Here is a 25,544-nt window from a genome sequence, read left to right as displayed (position 1 = left end):
GCATTAACCAGCGTCTGCAGTTCCTTTAGACATTACCTAACTTCAGATTTTAGAGATATAGCGCGTGGGAACTCCTGCGAACGGTAAACCCGGAAGCTGGACAGAGGGGACAGAAGGTAAGTAAAAATATCGACAAGGGAACATGTGTCCTTCGAGGACGTCCCACCTAATTGTCATTGTTGGATAATCTTTTTAACAGGAACACTTGCAGAGATGGCTCCCAGAAAATCTCAAAGAAAGGGGGTAAAGCGTGTCAGAGATGTTTTTGCCATGTTGCGCTATTCAGTTTCTATATTGTTTCAGTTTCTATATCTATATTGTTGCTCTATTCAGTTTCCCAGGGGGTCGGGACGGGACTGGAGTTGGGAGGGAAAGGTGGGGGAGTCGAGGGAGAGGAGGGGGAGACAGATGGGGGTGTCTTCATTTACTGGCGGCGGGTGTCTGTCACTGAAACAGGCAGGTGAGATTTCACATCCACCTTGTGTGTGCCTCTCTCTCTCTCTCCCTCCCTCTTACACAGGCTGAGAGACTCTGCCTCTGTGAGTGTACGTCTCTTTCTCCCCCTCTCCCACACACAGTAAGACCGAGGTACTGTGCTCAGTCCATCTGTGTCTCCCACATACACAGTAAAATATGTCTCCAAATGAGCCAATTCAACCAAGGGAGGATATATATAGTGTGTGAAAAAAAAAGTTACATCATTTGTGTCACGTGTAGTTCATGATGTTCATTCAAGATTTAACGCGAAAGCTCGGGAAACGGACAAGTCACTCGCACAAATAACAGAAATGCCGAGTACCGTGGGAACTCTTTATCTACCCCCGTTATATCGTGTGAGACTCGTCTGGACCACGACCTCTTCACTCTGGTGACATCTTGCGTCAACTCGCCCCGTGAAAAGGCCCCATTAAACCAGAGGGAGTCTAAAGAAGGGTCTCTACCCGAAACGTCACCCAATTTCTTCTATCCAGAGATGCTGGCTGCTCCATGGAGTTCACCAGCATAATTAAAGCGTGGAATAGTCTTCACCCTACTATAGTTACCCAACCAGATACAACTAAATTGAAGGTAGCTCTTTTTTCCCCAAGAACCCTTTTTTACTTAACCCCAAGTCAAGAGTCAAGAGAGTTTTATTGTCATGTGTCCCAGATAGGACAATGAAATTCTTGCTTGCTGCAGCACAACAGAATATGTAAACATAATACAGAACAGGAGATAAAAGTTCAGTGTGTCTTTATACCATAGACCATATATACACAATAAATAAACAGATAAAGTGCAAAAGGCGGTTAATGTTCAGAGTTTGGAGTTTGGTGGTGGACCCTCCACCACCTCCAGTTTAAAAACCATTTGGAATATTTTTGGAGGACCAGGAAACCAAGAAGCAAAAGTTACTCCAGGGAGTTACTCCTGATCCAGCTCCAGGGAGTGATTCTGTGTTCGTTTTCAGCGGTCGCGGCGAGGCGGCGACTGGACAGCAATGGCGGCCAGATCTCCCACAATGCAAAGGAAGGGAGAAAGTGCCTGGCGCCGACCAGTTGCTGTTGCAGTGCGCATGTACAGGGGGAGGATGTGCGGGCCCTGGTTGTGCGCATGTGCAAGGCGGCTGGCTGTGCCGGCGGATGAGGAGCGGGCGGAGAGTGGAGACCTGGCGGCCCGGAAATGGATACGGATGGTGGGCGGAGACGGAGAGTGACAGAGAAAGATAGAGAGGGGGGCCCCGCTCAGAGTTGGACGGCAGGTGTCCTGGGTGCTTGCTAAGCCGGGCAAAATGACACTGGTTTTAGGTTGCCCGGCGGGACTTTAGGTGGCCATTGGCAACTGGGCAACCATTAATTTTGGTCCCTTAACCCCCACTCCCCCCCACACAACCCCCCACGACCCACCCCCCCCCCCCCTCCCCTCCACACATACCCCTCCCCTCCACACACCCTCGCCCACACACCCCTCCCCCAAATAATTTATAGAGATGAAGGCTTGGACTCACCTGGCCACTGTTAGCTAAATCATCTACGGACAGAGAGGACTCCAGCCGCAAGGACAATCCAAAGTCGCACAGGCAACAGGTCAAGTCATTTTTCACCAGGATGTTGGAGCTTTTGAGGTCGCGGTGGGCGATGGGAATCTTTGGGCGGCCGCAGGGGGTGTATTCACTGTGCAGGTGGGCGATCCCTTGGGCCAGCGATCCCCCCAGCAGGCACAGGTCCTCCCAGTTCACCACGTGCCTGAGCAGATAGTCTTGCAGGTTGCCCTGCGGGTGGTAGGCGGTGATCAGCCAGAACTGCTTGCCCATCTCCGTGTCCCGCTCCTCGGCCGTCAGGAACTGCAACACGTTCTCGTGCTTCAGGTTGACGTCGGAGAAGATCTCCTTCTCGTTCTTCCAGGACACGTACTCGTCGAAGTGGAAGATCTTGGCGGCCACGGTCTCGAACTGCTCGGCGGTGCTCTGTCGCAGCTTGGCTTTGTAGACTTCGGCGAAACGACCCTTGCCCACCACGCCGTCCAGCTCCAGCGGAAGCAGCTCCGTGTTGTGGTTGATGTTGTTGGCACAGGTGGAGCTGATGTCAGACTGGTCATCGCCCAGGCGGATGTTGCAACCATCGCTGCGGTCCATCGCCCCCCGCATCCGGTGGCCCGACCTCTTCACCTTCTGTCCCTTCGCCCACTCCAGGTTCAGGCCCCTCAGTCTCTGGACCCGATACATGTAATAACCCACTATGACCACGGCGGCAATGATGACCAGTGGGACGAGGGTGACCAGGACCACCTCCAAGATCGGCTCCTCGTCCTCTTTCACAACTAGAAACAGATGGACATCAGCAGAGTTACAACAAGGTACAGATGCCGCAGTCAGAAATTGAAAAGCAAAAATCTCTTGAACAGGATAATAAAGTCAGACCACAAAGTGCTGGAGTAACTCAGTGTGTCGGGCAGCATCTCACGGGAACATGGATTGGTGACGTTTCGGGTCTGGACTCATCTTCAGACTGAAGTAGTGTGCTGATCAGAAAAGTCACCTCTCCATGTTCTCCAGAGATGCTGCCCGACCTGCTGAGTTACTCCAGCATTTTGCATCCTTTTGTGCAAACCAGCATTTTCAGCTCCCTGTTGCCTACAATAAAATCAGGAATACAGCCCAAAACGCAACTCTCTTAATTCAGCGTAATCTCTCCGAAAAGAACACTATGGTAATCACATTTCACTGGGCCATCTGGCACATGTGACAAATAAATGTATCTTGTATCTTGTATGCCAAAATAAGACTAATTTCACATTTTATGAATGGGATTACTAATATTGCCCACTCTGATACATTGGAGCAAAGGGGACAATAGATACTCCAGCTCCTGTAGGTACCACAGGCACCTAGCCCTGTTGTCTACTAACTACTAGCTGGTTCATCTCTGGGCTCCTAAGAATGTCGGAGGCTGAGGGGTTTATTCCTACTGTGGGGAAGGAGTTATGGGAGTCTGAAAACACTGGCCACCGTGATCAAGAATAGCTTCTTCCCAACAACCATCAGGTTGTTGAACAAGACAAAACACCGCAACTACCGCAACCATGAACTATGGTCAGTGTCACTAGCAATAAGGACTGTTTTTGCACTAGTTTTGGAGTTATTAATTTATTGAATTTTGGTTTATTCTTTTATCTCTGTGTAATGTGTGTAAAGGCATGTTATGTTGCTACCACAATTTCATTGCCCCATTGTCGGTACATGCTCTTTAACACGCTTGACCTGCACAAGTTCTAATATGAAAACTAATATTTAGATGTTGAGGGGTAACACAGACAAATGGATCCATGATTTATTTATAGTCATATGGTGTGGAAATAGGTCCTTCAGCCCAACTTGCCCACTACAACCAACATGCCTTATCTACACTAGTCCCACTTGCCCGGATTTGACCCATATCCCTCCAAACCTTTCGTATTCATGTACCTGTCAAATTGGTTCTTAAATGTTGCAATAGTCCCTGCCTCAACTACCTCCTCCAGCAGCTCATTCCATACACCCACCAACGTGTGTGTGGAAAAAGTTACCCCTCAGGTTGCAATTAAATCTTTCCCCCTTCACCTTAAACCTCTGGTTCTCGATTCCCCTACTCTGGGCAAGACACTTTGTGGATCTACCCGATCTTTTCCTCTCATGATTTTATACACCTATATAAGATTAACCCTCATCCTTCTGCACTCCAAGGAGTCCCAGCCTGCTCAAACTCTCCCTGTAGCTCACACCCTCTAGTCTTGGCAACATCCTTGTAAATCTTCTCTACACCCTTTCCAAATTGACAAATTAAATGTTTTAAAATGTTCTCATAATTTCAAGTCCGAGTTGGTTTCTGGAAACGTTACGTCCCATCAATCATTCTTTTAGACGTATCTACTTTCTTGAATTAGGACTCTGTTGACTGCATTGCTCGGAGGTCAGAGAGTTATGGATTGGAATCTCAGCACAAAGGTTTGAACACATAAATCTGGCAAGTATTTCCACACAGCACTAAGGGAGCGTTAGTCAGAATATTTTTTAAATTTCAGTTAAGATTTTAAATGTCAGCGGCCTTTGTTTTGAAAGGTTAATGTAAAAGTTCTCACTGAAATATTTTAAAGAGCAAAGCCGTTGTCCTTGCCCTTGAATCAGTCAATTGTTTTATGGTAACAGCCATTGCTAATGCTCATTGTCCAATTGACATGGTGTGTGTTTACTTGCAAGACCTAGGCAGTGCCCAAAATGGGCACCTTACCCGAGCACAAAGAAAAACTGGGAGATCTAAAGGCCCGAGGCAGGTTCAACATAAGTGGCGCATGGAGGAGCATGGTGGCGCAACGGTAGAGTTGATGCCTCACAGAGGACAAAGACATGGGTTCAAACCCGACCACGGGTGCTGCTTGTACGAAGTTTGCACGTTCTACCCGAGCACATTCTGATTTCCCGTCTCCCGTTTACACCTTCTCCTTGTTGGCCTTCATAACGAGAGGATTTGAGTGTAGGAGTAAAGAGGTCCTTCTGCAGTTGTACAGTGCCCTGGTGAGACCACATCTGGAGTATTGTGTGCAGTTTTGGTCTCCTAATTTGAGGAAGGACATCCTTGTTATTGAGGCAGTGCAGCGTAGGTTCACCAGGATAATCCCCGGGATGACGGGACTGTCATATGAGGAAGATTGGAAAGAGTGGGCTTGTTTTCACTGGAATTTGGAAGGATGAGAGGAGATCTTATAGAAACATATAACATTATTATAAAAGGCCTGGCTAGATGCAGGAAATATGTTCCCAATGATGGGGGAGTCCAGAACCAGGGGCCACAGTCTAAGAATAAAGGGGAGGCCATTAAAAACTGAGATGAGAAGTTTTTTTTTTCACTGGGAGAGTTGTGAATTTGTGAAATTCTCTGCCAGATGGAGAAAAAACTCCGTCTGCACATTTTTTCTATTTTCTTCCGTGTGCTGCGGTTTCCCCCCACATCCCAGAGACATGCAGGTGTGTAGATGAATTGGCTTCTGTAAATTGTCCCCAGTGTGTAGGATAGAGGTAGTGCAAGGGGTGACTGCTGGTCGGCATGGGCTCGGTGGGACGAAGGGCCTGCTTCCACACTGTATCTCTAAACTAAACTAAACGCATGTATATCATTCCGGAAGTGGCGGCGCTGGTAAACAGCTGCGGCTCGCCTGCAGTCCGTTTGTCTTTACTTTTTTATGTTGTTTTTTTTTGTTTTGTCTAGTTAGTTTTTGTTTTTTAGGTTGTGTTTATGTGGGGGGGGGGGGGTTGAAACGGGGCTTGCTGTCTCTCTCTTCGGGGGAATACGACTTTTTTTATCGTATCCCCCTTCTCTGCCTCCGTCTGCGCTGAGGCCTGATGGCGTAGCTGGCGGCCTCGAGACTCCGGAGGCAGCCAGTCAGGACTTGCACTGGGCTCGCTCCCGTGAGGGCGGCCCGGCTCGGGGCTGGAACGGTACTCCCGTCGGAGTGGCCCAGCTCGAGGGAGGAACGGTACTCCCGTCGGTATGGCCCAGCCCGAGGGAGGAACGGCGCTCCCGTCGGAGTGGCCCAGCTCGAGGGAGGAACGGCACTCACGTGAGGGCGATCCGGCTCGGGGCTGGAACGGTGCTCCGGTGGCTGGGACGGCGTTCTGGAGGCTATGACCCGAGTCCGGGGTTGAGCCGCGGGCCAGCGGCTGCGTCCGTTGGACTGGAGGGCGGCAGCTTCGACCACCCCGGGCCGCGGTGTTTGAGCCGGCCCATTGCGGGGTTCGGTGAGCCGCGGGACTGTTTGTACCATCGCCCGGTGGGGTATCGCCTCAGCGCAGAGGGAGAAGAGGAGGGAAGAGACTGCAGCCCTAAGATTTTTGCCTCCACCACAGTGAGGAAGTGCTTAGAGGACTCACTGTGGTGGTGTTAATTTGTGTTTATTGTTGTTATTATTGTATGATTGTATGTATGACTGCAGGCACGACAATTTTGTTCAGACCATAAGGTCTGAATGACAATAAAGGCATTCAATTCAATTCAATTCAATTCAATGCAACAGTATGTGGAAAGGAATGCACCAAACAAATCCTATCGCTCTCGCTGTTCAGAGCATTTCACCTTCTCTGGAACAATGCAGCTGAGGAAATCAGAAGCAAACATCGCCATACCCCTAGTGGAAGCAACAGAGCTTAAAAAGATAATGTGTCACTGTGCATGGATCACAACCGACGTGCAGAGTTTTTCAAAAGCAGTGAGAGTCATTTCCTGTTAAGAATCGAAACAGAGGTGGCTTAAAGAAATGACGAACAAAAAAACCCCCCAAACGGTTCTTCACAATAAAAACTGCAACACAAATACAAAAACGGACAGCGCGTGCTGGAGTAACTCAGGCTGCATCTCTGGACAACATGAATAGGTGACATCTCGGTTGAGGCCCGAGCAATGTGTCCTTTTGTGGATTAATCTGCACTTCCTTGTTTCTATGAACACAGCACTGAGTGTACACGTCAACAAATCTCTGGATCAATCTTCTACTTTAAACTATGTGTTTTCCACTTGATTTGCACTTTGCTGGTAAGACATAACTTTAAAAAACAAAACAAAAATGTAACCTTCCTCATAGAGCCATATAGTACAGAAACAGGCCCTTTAGCCCAACTTGTCAATACCGACCAAGTTATCCCAGCTATGTTAGGCCCACCTCCCTGTGTTTGGCACATATCCCCCTAAACCTTTCCCATCATGAGGCCGTCCAAATGTCTTTTAAATATCGTTATAGTACCTGCCTCAACGACCCCCTCCGACAGCTCGTTCCATACACCCACTGCTCCGTGTGAAAACATTGCCCCTCAGGTTCCTATTAAATCTCTCCTCTCTCATCTTAAACTTATTTCCTCTGGTTCTTGATTTCCCCACTCTGGGTAAAAGATTCTGTGCATTCACCCCCCGAGGAATAGCCTGAGATATAGGGAGAGGTTGGGCAGGCTCGGACCTTATTCCTTGGAGGGGAAGATCACTCCTCAGTTTCCTGCCCTCCAAGGAATAATGTCCTGGCCTGACCAACCTCTCCCTGCAGCTCAGGCCCTCACACCCTGGCAACATCACAAGTTATAGGAGTAGCAACAGTCCATTCGACCCTTCGAGTCTACTCCGCCATTCAATCATGGCTCATCGCTGACACCTACTCTCATTTTCCTGTCTTCTCCCCGTAACCCTCGAAAACCATTCTGATCAAGAACTTATCTATCTCTCCCTTAAAAATATCCGCTGACGCCCCTCTGTGGCAATGAGTTCCACAGAGCAACTACCCTCTGACTAAAGAAGTTCCTCCTCACCTCCTTTTTAAAAGAGTGGGCGCCCTTTAATTCTGAGGCTATGACTCTCCCACCAGTGGAAACATCCTTCCCACATCCACTCTATCTATGCCTTTCATTATTCTGTAAGTTTCAATGCATTCCCCTCTTCAAAATTCTCATAAATCTTCTCTGTACTCTTTCCACCTTTCGTATTGGTACTTGAGGGTTAACAGTGGCAAATACTGCCTGGGAGCAGTGGAGAATAATGATGTCTGTTGCAATTTACTAAATGCTGGCAGCAATCCCACAAGGGCTGCTCACAGGAATTGGACTGAAAGTATTATATATTTTTGGATTAGTTGTTCAATTCACCTGCTGTGAAGCGGACACTTTATAGCAATCCCCGACGCATCTACCCTCCCCAAAGATACAACTTCACTATTTCAAATCCTCTGAAGAAACCGTCGCCTGTACTATTTAGACAGATCCAGCCTTAGGTTTTGCTAGTATTGGTTCATTAAATCTTGAAATGTCTTCCCTCTTTAGTATTTTGTAAAATATACTGAGAATCACCCGAAGCCAGGATCGAACCCGGGTCTCTTGGTGCTGAGGCCCACTGCACCATGTTATTGGAATGATGTCCAGTCTGAAGAAGGGTCTCGACCCAAAACGTCACCCATTCCTTATCTTCAGAGATGCTGCCTGTCCCACTGAGTTACTCTAGCATTTTGTGTCTACCTTCAGTTTAAACCAGCATCTGCCGTTCCATCCTACACGTAAGCAAAATGTTGTCAAGCTGGAAAGGGTACAGAGAAGATTTACAAGAATGTTGCCAGGATCCGAGAGTCTGAGCTATGGGGGGGGGGGGGGGGGGGGGGGGGGGGGTAGATCGGGTAGACGCACAATCTCTTGCCTGGAGTGGGGGAATCGAGAACCAGGGGACATAGGTTTAAGGTGAAGGGGGAAAGACTTAATAAGAATCTGAGGGGTAACTTTTTCCACGCAAGGGGTGGTGGGTGTATGTAATGAGCTGCCGGAGGAGGTAGTTGAGGCAGGGACTATCGCAATGTTTAAGAAACAGTTAGACAGGTACATGGATAGGGGTAGGTTTAATTAGATAAGGGCCAAATGCAGGCAGTTGGGGCTAAGGCCCTGTTTCTACACTGTACGACTCTATGACCATAAAGCTGCTAGATCTTGTAACCACGAGTGTACTCAAAAGGTGAAAGGGACACCGCCGAGCCAGGGCAGAGGCAGGGCGGCACTTATCCAGTCAATGGCAAGAAGTGGAAGATAGATAGAAAATGCTGCAGTAACTCAGTGGGACAGGCAGCATCTCTGGAGAGAAGGAACGGGTGACGTTTCGCATCGAGACCCTTCTTCGATGCATCAGCCCAGCCCCTTGGCAAGAGCAGTACTTGGGCACAACGGAGGAACTTGAGAGAAATGTGTTTAAACAGCTGTGTAAATAAGACCCCTCCCTGGAATTAAAAAAGCCTGGCCAGACTCTCTGCCAGAAAAGAGGGTCTCTGCTGGGTTGGTCAGATCTGTGCTCACATGTTGGAATCTTTGGAGGATGCATTCCAACCCCAGTCCCAGGCCCAGGCCTTCTTCACAAGATTGACTTATTTTGGCAATGCGCAGAAGGTGTGGGAATATAGCCCAGAACGTTCAACTCAGCCTGCCTGCTCGGCGGGCGGGCGGGCGGGAGTCAGTGGCGGAAGAGATTGCCAGTGTGAAGCACAATGGGAGCCACTTGAAACAAATTAAACTGTTTCCAGGAGTGGAGGCACGTTGGTGCAGCGGTAGAGTTGCTGCCTCACAGCGCCAGAGGCCCGGGCTCGATCCAGACTACGGGTGCTTGTCTATACGGAGTTTGTACGTTCTCCCCGTGACCTGCGTGGGTTTTCTCCAGTTTCCTCCCACAATCCAAAGACATACAGGTTGGTAGGTCAATTAGCTGCAGTAAAATTCTCAATTGTCGCTGGTCTGCACGGACTCAGTGGGCCTGAGGGCCTGTTTCTGCACTGTATCTCTAAACTATAAGAGGGTGAATGTGTCTCGAGATACGCAGCAGGGTGCCGAGGAGTTTGTGCCGAGCACTGCAGGCATCCCAAGAGAGCCTTTCACTGTTTCTGTGTGTCCTTCAGGGAAAAAAAAAATCAGACAGATATTAGTTACGTGTGGAATTGGGGCGGAATGTTAGCAAGACGATCACGACTAGACGTGGTTGAGAGAGCCAGTGGCAGGAAGAGAGGCTGCAGTCAACTAACACGGCCAGAGAGAGGGAGTTGCAGCTCACAGACAGGGTGGGGGCAGATCAGGACAGGGGAGCACCCGCACAGAATATGGACCAAGATGGGCAGGGGCTCAGGCACCCACTCATGCAACCAACATGTCCCATTTACACTAACCCTACCTCCCTGTGTTTGGCCCATATTCCTTTAAACCAGTCTAATCCGAGTACATGTCGAATTGTTTCTTAAACATTGCGATAGTCCCTGCATCAACGAGAGAGACAATGAAGAGTGAAGAATTGTTGAATAGTAACACGAGATACAATGTTTTTGTTAGTACCCAGCATCTTGACAAGTCATCATCGCGTGAACACACAGCAGGAACTGCTAGTGCAGCCAGAGGATAATCTTGATCAGCGAACAACTTGCCGAGCTCTACCTTGGGCCTCGCAGAGGAAAGACTGGACGTTGAGTTTTACAGTTCGGAGATACAGTGCAGATGCAGGCCCTTCGGCCCACCGAGTCCACGCACAATTTTACCAAGCCAATCAACCTACAAACCTGTACATCTTTGGAATGTAGAAGGAAACCAGAGATCCCAGAAAAAAAACCCACGCAGCAGGTCACAGGGAGAACTTACACAGGTCGGGATCGAACCCGGGTCTCTGGTGCTGTAAGGCAGCAACTCTACCGCTGCACCACTAGTGCTGCTGTCCGGGACTGCACTTTAATTCTCTAGTAAAAGTCCTCAAGAAAGAAAGAACAGACTTTTGAGACATGCGAGTTGGACATCAGTCAGCCCGCCCGCCCGCAGTAAATGTGTGCAAGCGCTATCTGCATGTAAACATGGCCTGAGGAGCAGCAGCCTTTGATGCGCTCGTAAATTTAAACACAGACAGGAAACCACATGTCTGAGACCAGACGTAGGGATTCGCTTCCAACTACAGATGCCGTACATGACACGAACAGCAGATGCAGTCTGCTCTCAGTTGGAGAGAGGTAGGACGGCTGGAAACAAAAATGGTAATGAAGCAGCACCTTCAACCTCAGTCTGGGACTTTAAAATATTTTTCCCTAGAAATAAATAAATAAATAAATAAAATTAAAAACAAACAAACCTTTCACACAAAGGGTGGATGTGGAACAAGCTGCCAGATGAGGCAGTTGAGGCTGGGACTATCCCAATGATTAAGAAATAGATAGGGAGGTACATAGATAGGACAGGTTTGAAGCGATATGGACCAAACACAGGCAGGTGGGACTAGTGTAACCTGGCAAGTTGGGCCGAAGGGCCTGTTTCCCCACTCTATGACTATCACTCTAAATACAGTGTGGAAACAGGCCCTTTGGCCCACCGAGTCTGTGCCGACCAGCAATCACCCTGTTTTTACACTGATGTTTTCAAGAGAGAGTTAGATATAGCTCTTAGGGTTAACATAATCAAGGGATATGGGGAAGAAGCAGGAACGGGGTACTGATTTTTGGATGATCAACCAGGCCCGAAGGGCCGAATGGTCTACTCCTGCACCTATTTTTTATGTTTCCATACCAGCGCTGTCCTGCACGCTAGGAACTTACAATTTTACAGAAACCAATTATCCTACAAACCTGCACGCCCTTGGAATGTGGGAGTAAACCAGAGCACCCGGAGTAAACCCACGCAGTCACAGGGAGAACATACAAACTCCATACGCCAGCACCTGTGGTCAGGTTCGAACTTGTGTCTCTGGCGGAATAAGGTAGTAACTCTACCGCTGTGCCACTGTGATGACATGTGCTGTCAAATAAAACCCTGGCCCTCAAAGGAGTTAAATTGACACAGCGCAGACTCCATCCACTGTCTGAGTTATTTAATACAAGTGTTTATAACAAGAGGAGTTGAGTATAGGACCACAGTTCCAGCTGCAGGTGTACATGGCCCTAGTGAGACCACACCTGGAGTATTGTGTGCAGTTTTGGTCCCCTAATTTGAGGAAGGACATTCTTGCTGTTGAGGGAGTGCAGCATAGGTTCACCAGGTTAATTCCCGGGATGGCGAGACTGTCATATGCTGACAGAATGGAGCGGCTGGGCTTGTATACCCTGGAATTTAGAAGGATGAGAGGATATCTTATTGAAACATATAAGATTATTACAGGATTGGGCACGCTAGAGGCCGGAAACATGTTCCCGATATTGGGGGAGTCCAGAACCAGGGGCCACAGTTTAAGAATAAAAGGTAGGCCATTTAGAACGGAGATGAGGAAAAACTTTTTCACCTAGAGAGTTGTGAATCTGTGGAATTATCTGCCTCAGAAGGCAGTGGAAGCCAATTCTCTGGATGTTTTCAAGAGAGACTTTGATAGAGCTCTTAAAGATAGCGGTGTCAGGGGAGATGGCGATAGGGCAGGAACTGATTGGGGATGATCAACATTGGGTAAAGTTATAAAGACGTACAGCACAGAATTAGGCCCTTCAGGCCCTGGAGTAAGAAGCAGCAAAGGGCAGGAATTGTATTTAATCAGTTCACAGGGGCTGCGAGTCATTGTTTATAGACCTCCCTCCCTGCCGGGTAGTCCTTGTCCTGTCTATCGCCCCAGTGTCTGATCAGGTAGGTTGCTTGCCCCCCTCCGGTACTGGAGCAGCAGGGCAGCCATGGACCATTCCCTTCTATCCCCACCACAAACTCAAGCTCTGCTCACCAACTCAGTGGCCTCTCCAGGGCAAACAACAACCTATTTAAAACACAGTGCAGCATGGCTGTAGAGTTGGTGCCTCACAGCACCAGAGTTCCAGGTTCGATCCTGACTATGGGTGCTGTCTGTACGGGGTTTGTGCGTTCTCTCTGTGAATGTGTGGGTTTCCTTCAGGTGCTCCCATCCCAAAGACTTGCAGGTTTAGAGGTTAATTGGCTTTTGTAGATTGTGCCTCGGGTGTAGGAAAGAATAAATGTACGGGTGATTGATGGTCCTTGCGGACTTGGTGGGCCGACAAAGTTAACATTTAAAAATGTGAAAGAAACAAAAATGCAAAGTGCTGCATCCAAGTACGCGAAGCATTCATAATGAAGGCAGTTACATCTGCTGAGTTTTTTGAGCAGTTTGTTTTATGCTTAAGGTCCCAGCATCTGCAGTTTCTTATGTCTTTAATCAACCACAGATATGTAAGATAGACACAAAAGGCTGGAGTAACTCAGCGGGCCAGGCAGCATAAGTTCAATAGTGATAGGAGCAGTATTAGGCCATTCGACCCATCAAGTCTACTCCATCATTCAATCATGGCTGATCTATCTTCCCTTCACAATCCCATTCTCCTGCCTTCTCCCCATAACCCCTGCAAACCACTAATCAAGAATCTATCTCTACCTTAACTATATCTATCTTAAAATATCCATCTTAAAAAGAATCTCTGGAGGAAGGAAAAATCTTTGTAAACGGAGTAAATGCAATTGCTGCCGTTTGGTGCATCTTACTCCATACAGACCAAGTCCACATCTTCATTTACTGAACCAATGCTCCTTTTCTCCCAGGTCTGTCCCATTGTTTCCAACAACTTCCTGACATATCTGAATAAAAAGATTCAAGCTGATATCTTGCGCAATCTTCTGTCTCTAACCACTGATTAGCAAGAAAGCCAGGGGTTATGGGGAAAGGGGGGAAGATAGACCAGCCATGATTGAATGACAGAGTACACTTGATGACACAAATGGCCTAATTCTGCTGCTAGAACATATGAACCTCAGCTGAGTCAACATGCAAACAAAACTAAATGCCAGCGTAAAATCAAAAGTGAGAAGTCGTCATAATCTCAAGAGGTCAGATCACAATATCATTAATTCTGCACTGTTACGTATGTTTGTCAGAGTTAATTTACTTTGATGTTGTACCCAAGACCAAAGCTTATACACTGAGGTCCTGAGAAGGGTTAGGTTGGTGTGAGGAGGTGCAGTCTGCTATTCAAAGTCCTAACTCCCAAGCATTTAAATCGGATTATATTAAGGACTGAAGGAAGCTTTAACAGCTCATATTTACATTACACGCTTTAGATAGCAGAGCGTTCTGTGCCATTTCACAGGAACATCGCCAAACAGAATTTAATACAGGGCTGCATTAGGAAATTTTATAGAGTCATACAGCATGGAAAAAGCCCAATCAGCCCAACTTGCCCACGCCGACCAGTATACCCCATCTCCACTGGTCCCACACTGACCAGTATACCCCATCTAGCCCAACTTGCCCACGCCGACCAGTATACCCCATCTACACTAGTCCCACGCTGACCAGTATACCCCATCTCCACTGGTCCCACCTGCCTGCACTTGGCCCATATCCCTCTAAACCTATCTTATCCATGTACTTGCCTCTGTAAGATCACCCCTCATCCTCCTGCTCTCCAAGGAATAGAGTCTTGCCCTGTTCAACCTCTCTATAGCTCAGGCCCTCGAGTCCTGGCGACATCCTCATCAATCTTCTCTGTACCATTTCCATCTTTCCCATAACAGAGTGACCAAAACTAAACACAATATTCTAAATGTGGCCTTAGCAATGTCTTTAACAACTGTGACATGACCTCCCAACTTCGATACTCAATACTCTGACTGATGGGAGCACATGATTGAATGATTAGTCAAAGAGAGGGTTTTAAGTTGCATCCTGACAGCATCAATGAGTGGTGGAAAGGTTTTGAGTCCAGAAACAGTCTCTTTGACCCAACTCATCTATGCCAACTAAGTCGGCCAATCGAGTTAGTCCCACTTGCCTCTGCCTGGCCCTATCCACGTATTTTCTCAAAGTCTTTTCAATGTCATAATTGTATCAGCCTCTGGTAATGCATTCCTTATATGTACCTTGTGTGCGGAAAAAGTTTGCCCCTCAGGGCCCATTTAAATCTGACCACTAATCTTGTACCAGGGCTGTAATGCTGAGGCTCTATAAGGTGCCGGTCAGGCCACATTTGGAATACAGTGGGAAATTTTGGGCACCATATATGAGGAAGGACATGAGGAAGGCTCTGGAGAGGGTCCAGAGGGGGTTACAAGAATGATCCCAGGAATGAATAGGTTAACCTAAGATGAGCATTTGTTGGCACTGGGCCTGTACTCGCTGGAGTTTAGAAGAATGAAGGGGCACCTCATTGAAACATACAGAATAAAGAAAGGCTTGGATAGAGTGGATGTGGAGAGGATGTTTCCACTAGTGGGACAGTCTAGAACTAGAGGTCACAGCCTCATAATTAAAGGTCGTTCTTCAAGGAAGGAGATGAGGAGAAATTTATTTAGTCAGATGGTGGTGAATCTGTGTAATTCTTGGCCACAGACGGCTGTGGAGGCCAAGTCAGTGGATATATTTAAGGAAGAGATAGAATCTTGTTTAGCACAGATGTCAGAAGTTATGGGGAGAAGGCAGGAGAATGGGGTTAGGAGGGAGAGATAGATCAGCCATGATTGAATGGTAGAGTAGCCTTGATGGGCAGAATGGCCTAATTCTACTCCTACTCCTTATGACCTTGTGTCCAATGCCCATCTTTACATGGATTTCAAGGTCATGTCCCAGAACAGAGTGATCACCAGTGTTAGAGTAACTAATGTGAAGGAAGGAACTGCAGACGCTGATTTATACCAAAGATAGACACAAAATGTTGGAGTAACTCAGCGGGTCAGGCAACATCTCTAAAGAAAAGGAATAGGTGATGATTTGGATCAGAACCTTACCTCAGACTGCCAGTCTGAAGAAGGGTTCCAACCTGAAACAGCACCTATTCCGTTTATCCAAAGATGCTGCTCTGACCCGCTGAGTTACTCCAGCATTTTGTGTCTATCCTGGAGTAACTAATATTGGATAAGATCAACGGATCAGAATAAAATATTTTGAATGGTTACACAGCTTGAATAAGACGTCTTAAGAAGTTGTGAGAAGAAGAGAGACAGGTGGTTTGGAAGGGAATTCCAGAGTGTGGACCCAGGCAGCTGAAGAAATGAATCACAAATAGATGCAATAGAAACACAGGATATGCAGAAGGCTGGGGTTATGGAGATCCACATCCCAGAGAACTGCTGGCTGGAGGAGGAACAGTGACAGCGGCAAAGTTACATTAAGCTGAGGCTCATTAAGGCACTGGTCAGGCCGCATATGGAACATTGTGAGCAATTTTGGGCACCGTATCTGAGGAAGGATATGCTGGCTCTGGACAGGGTCCAGACGACGTTTACAAGAATGATCCCAGCAATGAGTAGGTTAACCTATGATGAGCGTTTGTCGGCACTGGGTCTACAGTATATTGCTAGAGTTTAGAAGAATGAGGGGGGTCCTCACTGAAACAGAATAGTGAGAGGCTTGGATAGTGGATGTGGAGAGGATGTTTCTACTAGTCGAGGACTAGAGGGCACAGCCACAGAATTACAGGACATTCTTTTAGGAAGGAAATGAGGAGGAATTTGGTTAGTCAGAGGGTGGTGAATCTATGGAATTGTTTGCCACAGAAGGCTGTGGAGGCAAAGTCAGTGGATATATTTAAGGCAGAGATAGATAGATTCTTGATTAGTACAGGTGTCAGGGGTTATGGGGAGAAGGCAGAAGAATGGGGTTAGGAGGGAGATAGAGAGAGATAGATCAGCCATGATTGAATGGTGGAGTAGACTTGACGGGCTGAATGGCTTAATTCTACTCCTATCACATGATCTTATGATTTAGAATCACATCAACGAACAATCTTCAACTTACGGATCAACTCACCGTCCTCACTGAATTTCAGAAGGTCATTGCATTCTTCCACATCGGAACATGAGCAAATGTAGAACACAGAACCCTGAGCCTTCTTCTCTTTCATTTTGCACTTTGTGTTATTGTAATCATCCAGCAGATGTCCATAGAGGGGGACTGCTGGATCGTGGCACAGAGTCTCTATGGTTACATTGGCATCTTGCTTCCTCCTGCAGTTGAAGAAAAAGCAGAAGCATTTAAAATTAGCGCAAGATAAACAGGAAAAAGGATCGAACATGCTAGGGTACTGGCAAGAGCCAGGAAGCTCGATGCGATTACTGTATTGTTGTGGCATACCTAATGTTGCCACAACTCCAAGGAGTTCCACAGATCTTGGGCTTTACTTTAGATTTACACGTGTTTAAGATGATCAAGAATTCATTAAGATTGATTCAGAGAAAAAAAAAAAAAATCTTGGTTGGAAACAGCCAGAATAGAAAGGGCAATTTTCAAATTAAAATCAAGCCTTTCTAACGGGATTGCTGAAAACAAAACTGCAAGTGGCAGTAGAAATTAGAAATGTTATTTCTATTGGAATTATGAAATTCATACTGGATTGTAAAATGAAAGACAAATTAGACTTGTGATTTATTTTCCGGATCAGCCATGATCATATTGAATGACGGTGCAGGCTCGAAGGGCCGAATGGCCTACTCCTGCACCTAATTTCTATGTTTCTATGTTTCTATGTCTAGACATGTTCGAAGAATTTTAAATTTTAGAAAATTATTATTTTTTTTAATTTACATTTTAGATTAAAGAAATAATAAAAAAAGAAAATTAGAAAAGTTAGAAATTGAAGAAAACTGGATCAAAGGGAGTTTGAGTTTGTTAAGGTTAGTTAGTTTGGACTTTTGTTTGTTAAGGTTAGTTAGTTTATTTTATTATCATGTGTACAGAAGTACAGTGAAAAGCTTTAAGGGGCTGTCTCACTGCGGCGACCTAATTGGCGAGTTTAGAAGAGATTAGGAGAGTTTGAAAAAATGTCATGTTGAAGACCTCCTTCGACCTCTTCGACTATGTTGAAGACTATCCACGACTACGTTCGACTACCTTTGATTACCTTCGACTACCCTCGGTTACCTATGACTAACATGCCGACTTACTACGACCTACTTCGACTAACCTACGAGTAAAAAAAATATTGATTTTTTCCATGGCGACCTTTTTTTACTGGCGGGCATTTTTCAACATGTTGAAGAATACCCTGTGATGTAGCTGAGGCCTCGAGTACGCGGGGACTACTCTCGAGCATGAAGGAGAGTTACAAAGACCTCCTGGGACCTCGTGCCCACCATGCTGCGAGTATCGGTCGAGGGCCAACTCGGCAGAACTCGCGGATTAGGTCGCCCAGGTGGGACAGCCCCTTTAGTTCCCAACGAGTATGTTGGGGAGGCAGAGAAGTGGCAATGAGGTAAAGATGAAACAGGAAATTGCAGACTTCCACTACCCTGTGTGTGGAAAAGCTTCACTCTATATGAATATTGTGCTCCTTGATGAGGAAACTACCACGAGAAGGGATTTATCTCTGGAACGAATCTCCTGAAATCTGTCATTGTTTTAAATACTTTTTTCATTTAGTTTAGAGATGCAGCGTGGAAACAGGACCATTGGCCCACCGAGTCCGCGTTGACCAGCGATCCCCACGCACTAACGCTATCCTACACACACTAGGGACAATTTACCAAGCCAATTAACCTACAAACCTGTACGTCTTTGGAGTGTGGGAGGAAACCGGAGATCCTGGAGAAAGCCCACGCAGGTCAAGGGGAGAGCATACAAACTCCATGCAGACAAGCACCCGCATCAGGATTGAACCCGGGTCTTTGGCGCTCAAGGCAGCACCTCTACCGCCGCGCCATCCTGAACTTCTCTTTGAAGACCCCTCAACCTTCCAAACTCAGATGGATAACCCTTTAAGGTGGCATCAGGAACTGCAGATACCGGAATCTTCAGTAAAACCCAAAGTGCTGGAGTAACTTAGCGGACCCGACAGGATTCTAATGACACGGTGACATTATTCATTTAACCTGCGGACTTAGGAAATGAAAATAATCTATTTTTTGGACCTGTACTGTTATGTAATGGATCTTGCCCTTTCCCCAATATTAATCAATAAATTAAAGGTAGACACAAAATGCTGGAGTAACTCAGCGGGGGGACAGGCAGTATCTCTGGAGAGAAGAAATTGATGATCCGAAATGTCCCCCATTCCTTCCCTCTATAGATGCTGCCTGTCCCGCTGAGTTACTCCAGCATGTTGTGTCTATCTATGATTTAAAGCAGCATCTGCAATTTCTTCTGACACATTAATCAATAAATCAACAGAAAGAGATGAATGATTTTCCAATTACTCCATCTTGCATCTAGCCTCAGTCGCACAGTACTAACTATTGAAAATTATTTGGCAAGGCGCACCCACCTATTATCTTTTATCAGTCACTAATAATAATTCTTAATAAAGTAGGTTATTAATGCAATGATTTTAAAGGCTTATAAAATATTTTACAGCTAATTAAATATTTTTAAGTGTAGGGAATGCGATAATTTCAATGCTCTCAAATTGCAGTGTGGTAAAAGGCCATATCCTCCCCTTCAACCACTAGTTGTTAAAGAAATAAAAGCCAAAGCATAAAGGAATGAATATGGTAAATGCATAGTCTTTTACCCATCGTAGGAGAATCATAAACCAGAGGATATAGGTTTAAGGGAAGAGGGACAAGATTCAAACCCGAGGGGCAATGTTCCCACACAGAGCGTGGTATATGGAACCAGCTGCCAGAGGAGGTAGTTGAGCCAAGAGACAACTAACTCAGGTAGTTGAGACAGGTGACAGGTAGTTCATAATGTCATAAGTGATAGGAGTAGAATTAGGCCATTCGACCCCTCAAGTCTACTCCGCCATTCAATCATGGCTGATCGATCTCTGCCTCCTAACCCCATTCTCCTGCCTTCTCCCCATAACCTCTGACACCCAGGCCCTAACAGAGGGGGGTCAATGAGTGCCATTTGGCATGGGCCTCATGCCTGTCTGCTTCAAAGGGATCTTGATTTGGGGGCCTCTAAAATTGAAATTGGCCTGGGCCTCAGTTCACCTAATGAGAGGGCCTGCTGACACCTGCACAATCAAGTTGAGACAGCAAACAATAGCTTTTCACTGTACCTCGGTACTTGGAAAGGTTTGGAGGGACAGAAACATAGAAAATGGGTGCAAGAGTAGGCCAAATGCAAGCACATCGGACTAGCTTAGAAGGGGCATCTTGATCGGGCATGGATGTGTTGGGCACGAAAGGCCTGTTTCTGTGTTGTATGACCGTGTGATCATCCATCAAAACTCCAACACTGCCTTTGTGATGGCAACCCTGGCTACAGCAATGTTGGTAGACAAGTGGAAATGTGGAGTCCATTACCAGATTGCGACGCACACTTCAACCACTTTCTCACAGATGGAGCTCTTGGTGCAGTTACTTTTACAGGTCCCAACATTAGTGCAGTTGGTTTGCTCAACGTCACAGAACATGCAGAGTTGACTGAATTGGATTGAAATTCTGCCCATAATATCATTCCTGTGGTTGCCTGAAAAAGAAAAATAGGGGAATAACAAGGTTTAAAATTGCTGGAAAATATCAGTCGGTCCTTGCTTAAAAACAATTGAAATCATACACATTATTGCAGAAAAACTTCTAAGCGTCAAATTCAGCTCTCATCTGCAAATTCGGCTCTTATCTCCAACGCAAGCCGATGTCTACAAGCTGGTTCCAAAACACAATCAATCAGTCTCCCCTTTGCTGTACAAATTTTCAAGAATCTTTACATTCCTTTTAACAATTACCAATGAACCTACTGTAGTTCCCTAACACAGTGCATTACAACTCAATTAATTAAAAAAAAATAGAAACAAGGAATAGTATTCTCAAGAATAAGATATAAAAGGCTGAAGTAGCTCAGCTTGTCAGATAGCATCTCTGGAGAACATGGACAGGTGGCATTTTGGGTCAAGACCCTTCTTCAGACTGATTGTAAGGGAATGAAGAGGAATTTCTTTAGTCTGAGGGTGGTGAATCTATGGAATTCATTGCTGCACACAGCTGTGGCAGCCAAGTCAATGGATATTTTTAAAGCAGAGATTGACAGATTCTTGATTAGTAAAGGGCCTGTCCCACGAGCATACTACTGCATGCGGCAAGCGCGACCAAACCAGAAACGGGGGCCGCGCGGAGGTCGAGTGAGTGACATGAAGTTCGAGCGAAGTCCGTGGGAAGTTCGCGCGTGACGTACAGCGTCGAGACGCTGCGCACGCCCGTCGAGGCGGCTGCGTACGGCCTCAATGCGGCTGCGGGCCGGCAGGCCATTGCCGCGTGGAATTTTTGAACACGGTCAGTTTTTCGGAGCCCCGTGCGATGTCGGGACCAGCTCCACACAACTCCATACGGCTCCGGCGATCGAAGTGGGACTGTCCCCGCGAGGCTGTACGGCTCAAGCGACCACGTTAGGTCGCGCTTGCCGCATGGAGTTGCATGCTCGTGGGACAGGCCCTTAAGGGTGATGAGGAGAAGGCAGGAGAATGGGGTTGAGAGGGCAAGATAGATCATCCTTGATTGTATGGCGAAGTAGACTTGATGGGCCGAATGGCCTAATTCTGCTCCTATCACTTATGAATACGAGGTGCTGTTCATCCAGTTTATGTGTGTCCTCACTCTGGCAACGGAGGAGGTCCAGGACCCGAAAGATCATTATGGGAATGGGAACAGTAAACGAAACCAGGAGATCGTGTAGGCCTTGGCGGAAGATGTTTAGCTTATTGGCCTGGTTACAGATACACCCCACTGGGTTAAGACTGCTGTGTGCAATTGCCAATCCTAAAATCATGCCAGTTTAGAATTGGCATTCTCCCACCCACAACCCATTTTTTTTTTTTTTTTTTTTTAAATAAATAAACTCACCCCCTCATGCCTATCCTCATTCCCAGTCCAACTTTGCAGAATTTTAATTTGTTAAAAAGTCATATATTTTAGACCGATAATTTGGCTTTGTTAATGCAGCTGAAAATCATGAACAAATCCTTTACAAACAAAATTATCGTTCTTTTACAACTACCAGTTTTTTTTAAACAAGCCATAATATACGCAGTCATATTCTAGTTATTTTAGAGTACCATTGTTAATTTCCTGTTGGTAATTTAAAAAACAGAAGTATTCAAATACTTATAAAAATGGTGCCTGTTAGTAACCTGGCATTGCAACAAACGTGCACATTCTTGGAGTCTCCTCAAAAGCCTGAAAACAAGCACAGTTAACACAAGGTCCCAAAGGTGATTTCATTGAACGGGGGTGGGAGTGCTACATTTTCACTACTACACTTTAAACCGTCACAGATGACCATGGTTCATAAGTTCTGTCAGAATCGGGCCATTCAGCCCGTCAAGTCCACTCTGCCAATCTATCATGGCTGATCTAACTTTTCCTCTTAACCCCATCCTCCTACCTTCCCCCCCATAACCCCTGACACCCGTACTAATCAAGAATTTGTCGATCTCTGCTTTAAAAATATCCATTGACTTGGCCTCCACAGCCACCTGTGGCAAAGAATTCCACAGATTCACCACCCTCTGACTAAAGAGATTGCTTGCCCCTCCAATTCTGACCCCCTTGATCACCACCAAATGTAATTATTCCAGTATTGTTACCTAATCCATGTCTACATTTTAAACACCTCATTTGATGTTAGTAGCCTAGAGATAGTGGCCTGAAACCCCTAGGGGCACCGGGCCGATGGCTGCTCTGCTGGCAGTCTGTTCGTTTTTCATCCTTTTTGTTATTTTTTAGTGCGTTAAATGTTTGTTTTAATGTTCTTCGGTTGGTTTTATGTGGGGGGAGGGGGGGAAATCAGGGGCAACTTTTTTTTTCAAGTTCTTACTTTGTCGGAGATGTGATCAATTATCGGATCACATTCTCCGGGCTGCGGCCTTCCATCGATGGAGCTGGAAGCCTTCTCGGACTGACTTTGAACCCCTTCGCTGCTGTGGACTTAACATCGGAGCGGATCCCTTGCCTGGGATCGCTCCCACTGCGCCCACCGCGGAATCAACGCTGCTGTGGACTTAACATCGGAGCGGATCCCTTGCCTGGGATCGCTCCCACTGCGCCCACCGTGGAATCAACATCAAGGGCTCGCAGTCTCGGGTGAGGCTAGTCGGGAAGCTCCAACGTCGCGGAAGGTTCGACCAGCCCCGACGCGAGGTTCAATCACCCGGCGCGGGGGAGCTGACATCCCTCCGATGCAGGTGCTGATCGCCTCAACGCAGAGGGACCGAATGCCACTGGCTGCGGGAGTCAAGATCGTCCCGTCAACGGGGGCTCGAGGCCCACGACCGAGGGAGAACTAAGGGAAGGACTTGAACTTTATTTCACCTTCCATCACAGTGAGGAATGTGGAGGAGTCACTGTGGTGGATGTTCATGTTAAAATGTGTTTTTGAATCATCTGTTGCTTTTAATTTTATGACTGACCTGGCCAATAAATTCCTCGTATGTTGCAAAACATACTTGGTGAATAAAGTGTGATTCTGATTCCGATTCAGGATTATCTGTCAGGTAGTACATGGTAGACACAAAATGCTGGAGTAACTCAGTGGGTCAGACAGCACCCTGCTGTCAAACAATATTGATAATACTTCACATTTTGCATTGGTCCAGGCCGGATCAACTGAAGGTCAACGCCCAAACTATATATCGGTCTCAGTGGTGTAATAATCCCTTGGTCCATAAAACCATAGCAGATCATCACAAACATGACAGCACAGTTTTAAACCAACAGTCTTACACAATTTATCTCAACAATATTTCTGCCACATAACCTGCACTATTTCACAGCGGTAAGTAGTCCCAGCTTTCTGTTCTGCCTGATTACTATGAAGGACAGCAAAACACAGTTCACAGATCATGGAAACATAGAAAATAGGTGCAGGAGTAGGCCATTCGGCTCATTGAGCCAGCACCGCCATTCAATGTGATCATGGCTGATCATCCAAAATCAGTACTCCGTTCCTGCTTTTTTCTCATATCCCTTGATTCCTTTCGCCCTAAGAATTAAACCTAACTCTCTCATGAAAATATCCAATGAAGTAAAGTAAAGTATCCCTTATTGTCATTCAGACTTTTCAGTCTGAACAAAATTTCATGCCTTGCAGTCATAACATAAATAAAATAACAAAACACACAATAAACACAGATTTAACATCCACCACAGTGAGTCTACCAGGTCCTCCTCACTGTCCTTGAATTAGCCTCCACTGCCTTCTGTGGCAGAGAATTCCATTGATTTACAATTCTCTGGGTGAATATGTTTTCCTCATCCCAGTCCTAAATGGCCTACCCCTCATTTTTAAACTGTGACCCCTGGTTCTGTTGGCAAACAAAGTTCTGTCAGTGGTCAAAAGAAGGGTTAAATTAAGTGAGTCACACGGCTGCCTACATTTATTATGCCGCATGTTTAAATTACACATATATTTACTGAAGTCTCAAAATAAAAAATAAAATTTCTGGAAAATGTTTGCCTTCAAATCTGAAAGTGTAGTGATTCATTAGATCATTTCAGATAAGTTATTTAGTGATTGTGATAGAGTCATAGTCATAGAGTGTGGAAACAGGCCCTTCGGCCCAACCTGCGCACACTGGCCAACATGTCCCAGCTTCATTAGTCCCACTTGCTTGCGCTTGGTCCATGTCCCTCCAAACCTGCCCTATTCATGTACCTGTCTAACTGTTTCTTAACCGATGGGATAGTCCCAGCCTCAACTACCTCCTCTGGCAGCTTGTTCCATACACCCACAACCCTTTGTGTGAAAAAATTACCCCTCGGATTCCTATTAAATCTTTTCCCCTTCACCTTCAAAGGTTTCATAGGTCTTTTATTGTCACGTGTATCAATTAAGGTACAGTGATATGCAAATTACCAAATAAAGCAACAAGACACACAACTACATAAAAGTTAACATAAACATCCACCACAGCAGATTCCCCACGTTCCTCACTGTGATGGAAGGCAATAAAGTCCAAACTTCTTCCTCGTTATTCTCCCGCGGTCGGAGCAGTCGAACCATCCAGTTGGGGCGATCAAAGCTCCAGCAGCCGACAGTCGAAGCCCCCTCATCGGGGCGATCGAAGCTCCCGTGTCGGGGCGATCGAAGCTCTTGTGGCTTGGAGCTCCCGAAGTCGGTCTCTAACCAGAGACGGCGAGCTCCACGATGGTAAAGTCCGCAGGCTCCCTTGGTTGGAGCTCCCGAAGTCGGTCTCCAACAAAGGTCCCCAGCTCCTCGTTGTTAGGCCACAGTGCGGATGGAAATACGACACGGAGAAGAATCGCATCTCTACCCCAACCCCCCCTCCCCACATAAAACAAGCTAAAGAACACTATAAACATACATTCAACACATACTATTAAAACAACAAAGAAAGAAAGGACAGACCTATGTGCTCTGGTCCTCGATTCCCCTACTCTGGGCAAGAGACTCTGTGCATCTACCCGATCTATTGTAACAGTCCCCAGAGTCAGCTACGAATGAATGTGTGTTGCACCAGTAATAGAATTTGGCTTGTCACACGGTGCCCTTTGGATGATCTTGGAGTTATTGGGACCTTCTCCACCATGGGATTTTGGATTATGCCTAGTAAAAGACAAGTGAGAGGACTGAAAAAGATCCTACAATAGCCTGGTCCCAGATACAAGGGCAGTGGTCACACTTGTGTTACTCATTTGGGAAACTCATTTCACTTTGCCTCATGCATTATCAGCCAGTTTAGTTTATAGT

At 46.4% G+C, this 25,544-nt stretch overlaps 1 protein-coding gene across 1 annotated transcript in view; it reads right to left on the bottom strand.

Moving 5' to 3' along the window:
• LOC116970535 (TGF-beta receptor type-2-like) overlaps window positions 1-25,544 on the bottom strand; it is a 91,070-nt gene that overhangs the window by 34,725 nt on the left and 30,801 nt on the right. The window contains exons 2-4 of the mRNA XM_033017176.1: window positions 20,147-20,312; window positions 16,710-16,906; window positions 1,988-2,799 (exon numbers count right to left, since the gene is read on the bottom strand). Of these exons, the coding sequence (XP_032873067.1) occupies window positions 1,988-2,799; window positions 16,710-16,906; window positions 20,147-20,312 (1,175 nt within the window). The remainder of the gene's footprint in view (window positions 1-1,987; window positions 2,800-16,709; window positions 16,907-20,146; window positions 20,313-25,544) is intronic.

This window comes from Amblyraja radiata, chromosome 2, assembly GCF_010909765.2.
Source record: "Amblyraja radiata isolate CabotCenter1 chromosome 2, sAmbRad1.1.pri, whole genome shotgun sequence".
Taxonomy (NCBI): Eukaryota; Metazoa; Chordata; class Chondrichthyes; order Rajiformes; family Rajidae; genus Amblyraja; species Amblyraja radiata.
The sequence above is the reverse complement of the archived record's forward strand: the minus strand, read 5'-3'. Positions and strand labels throughout refer to the sequence as shown.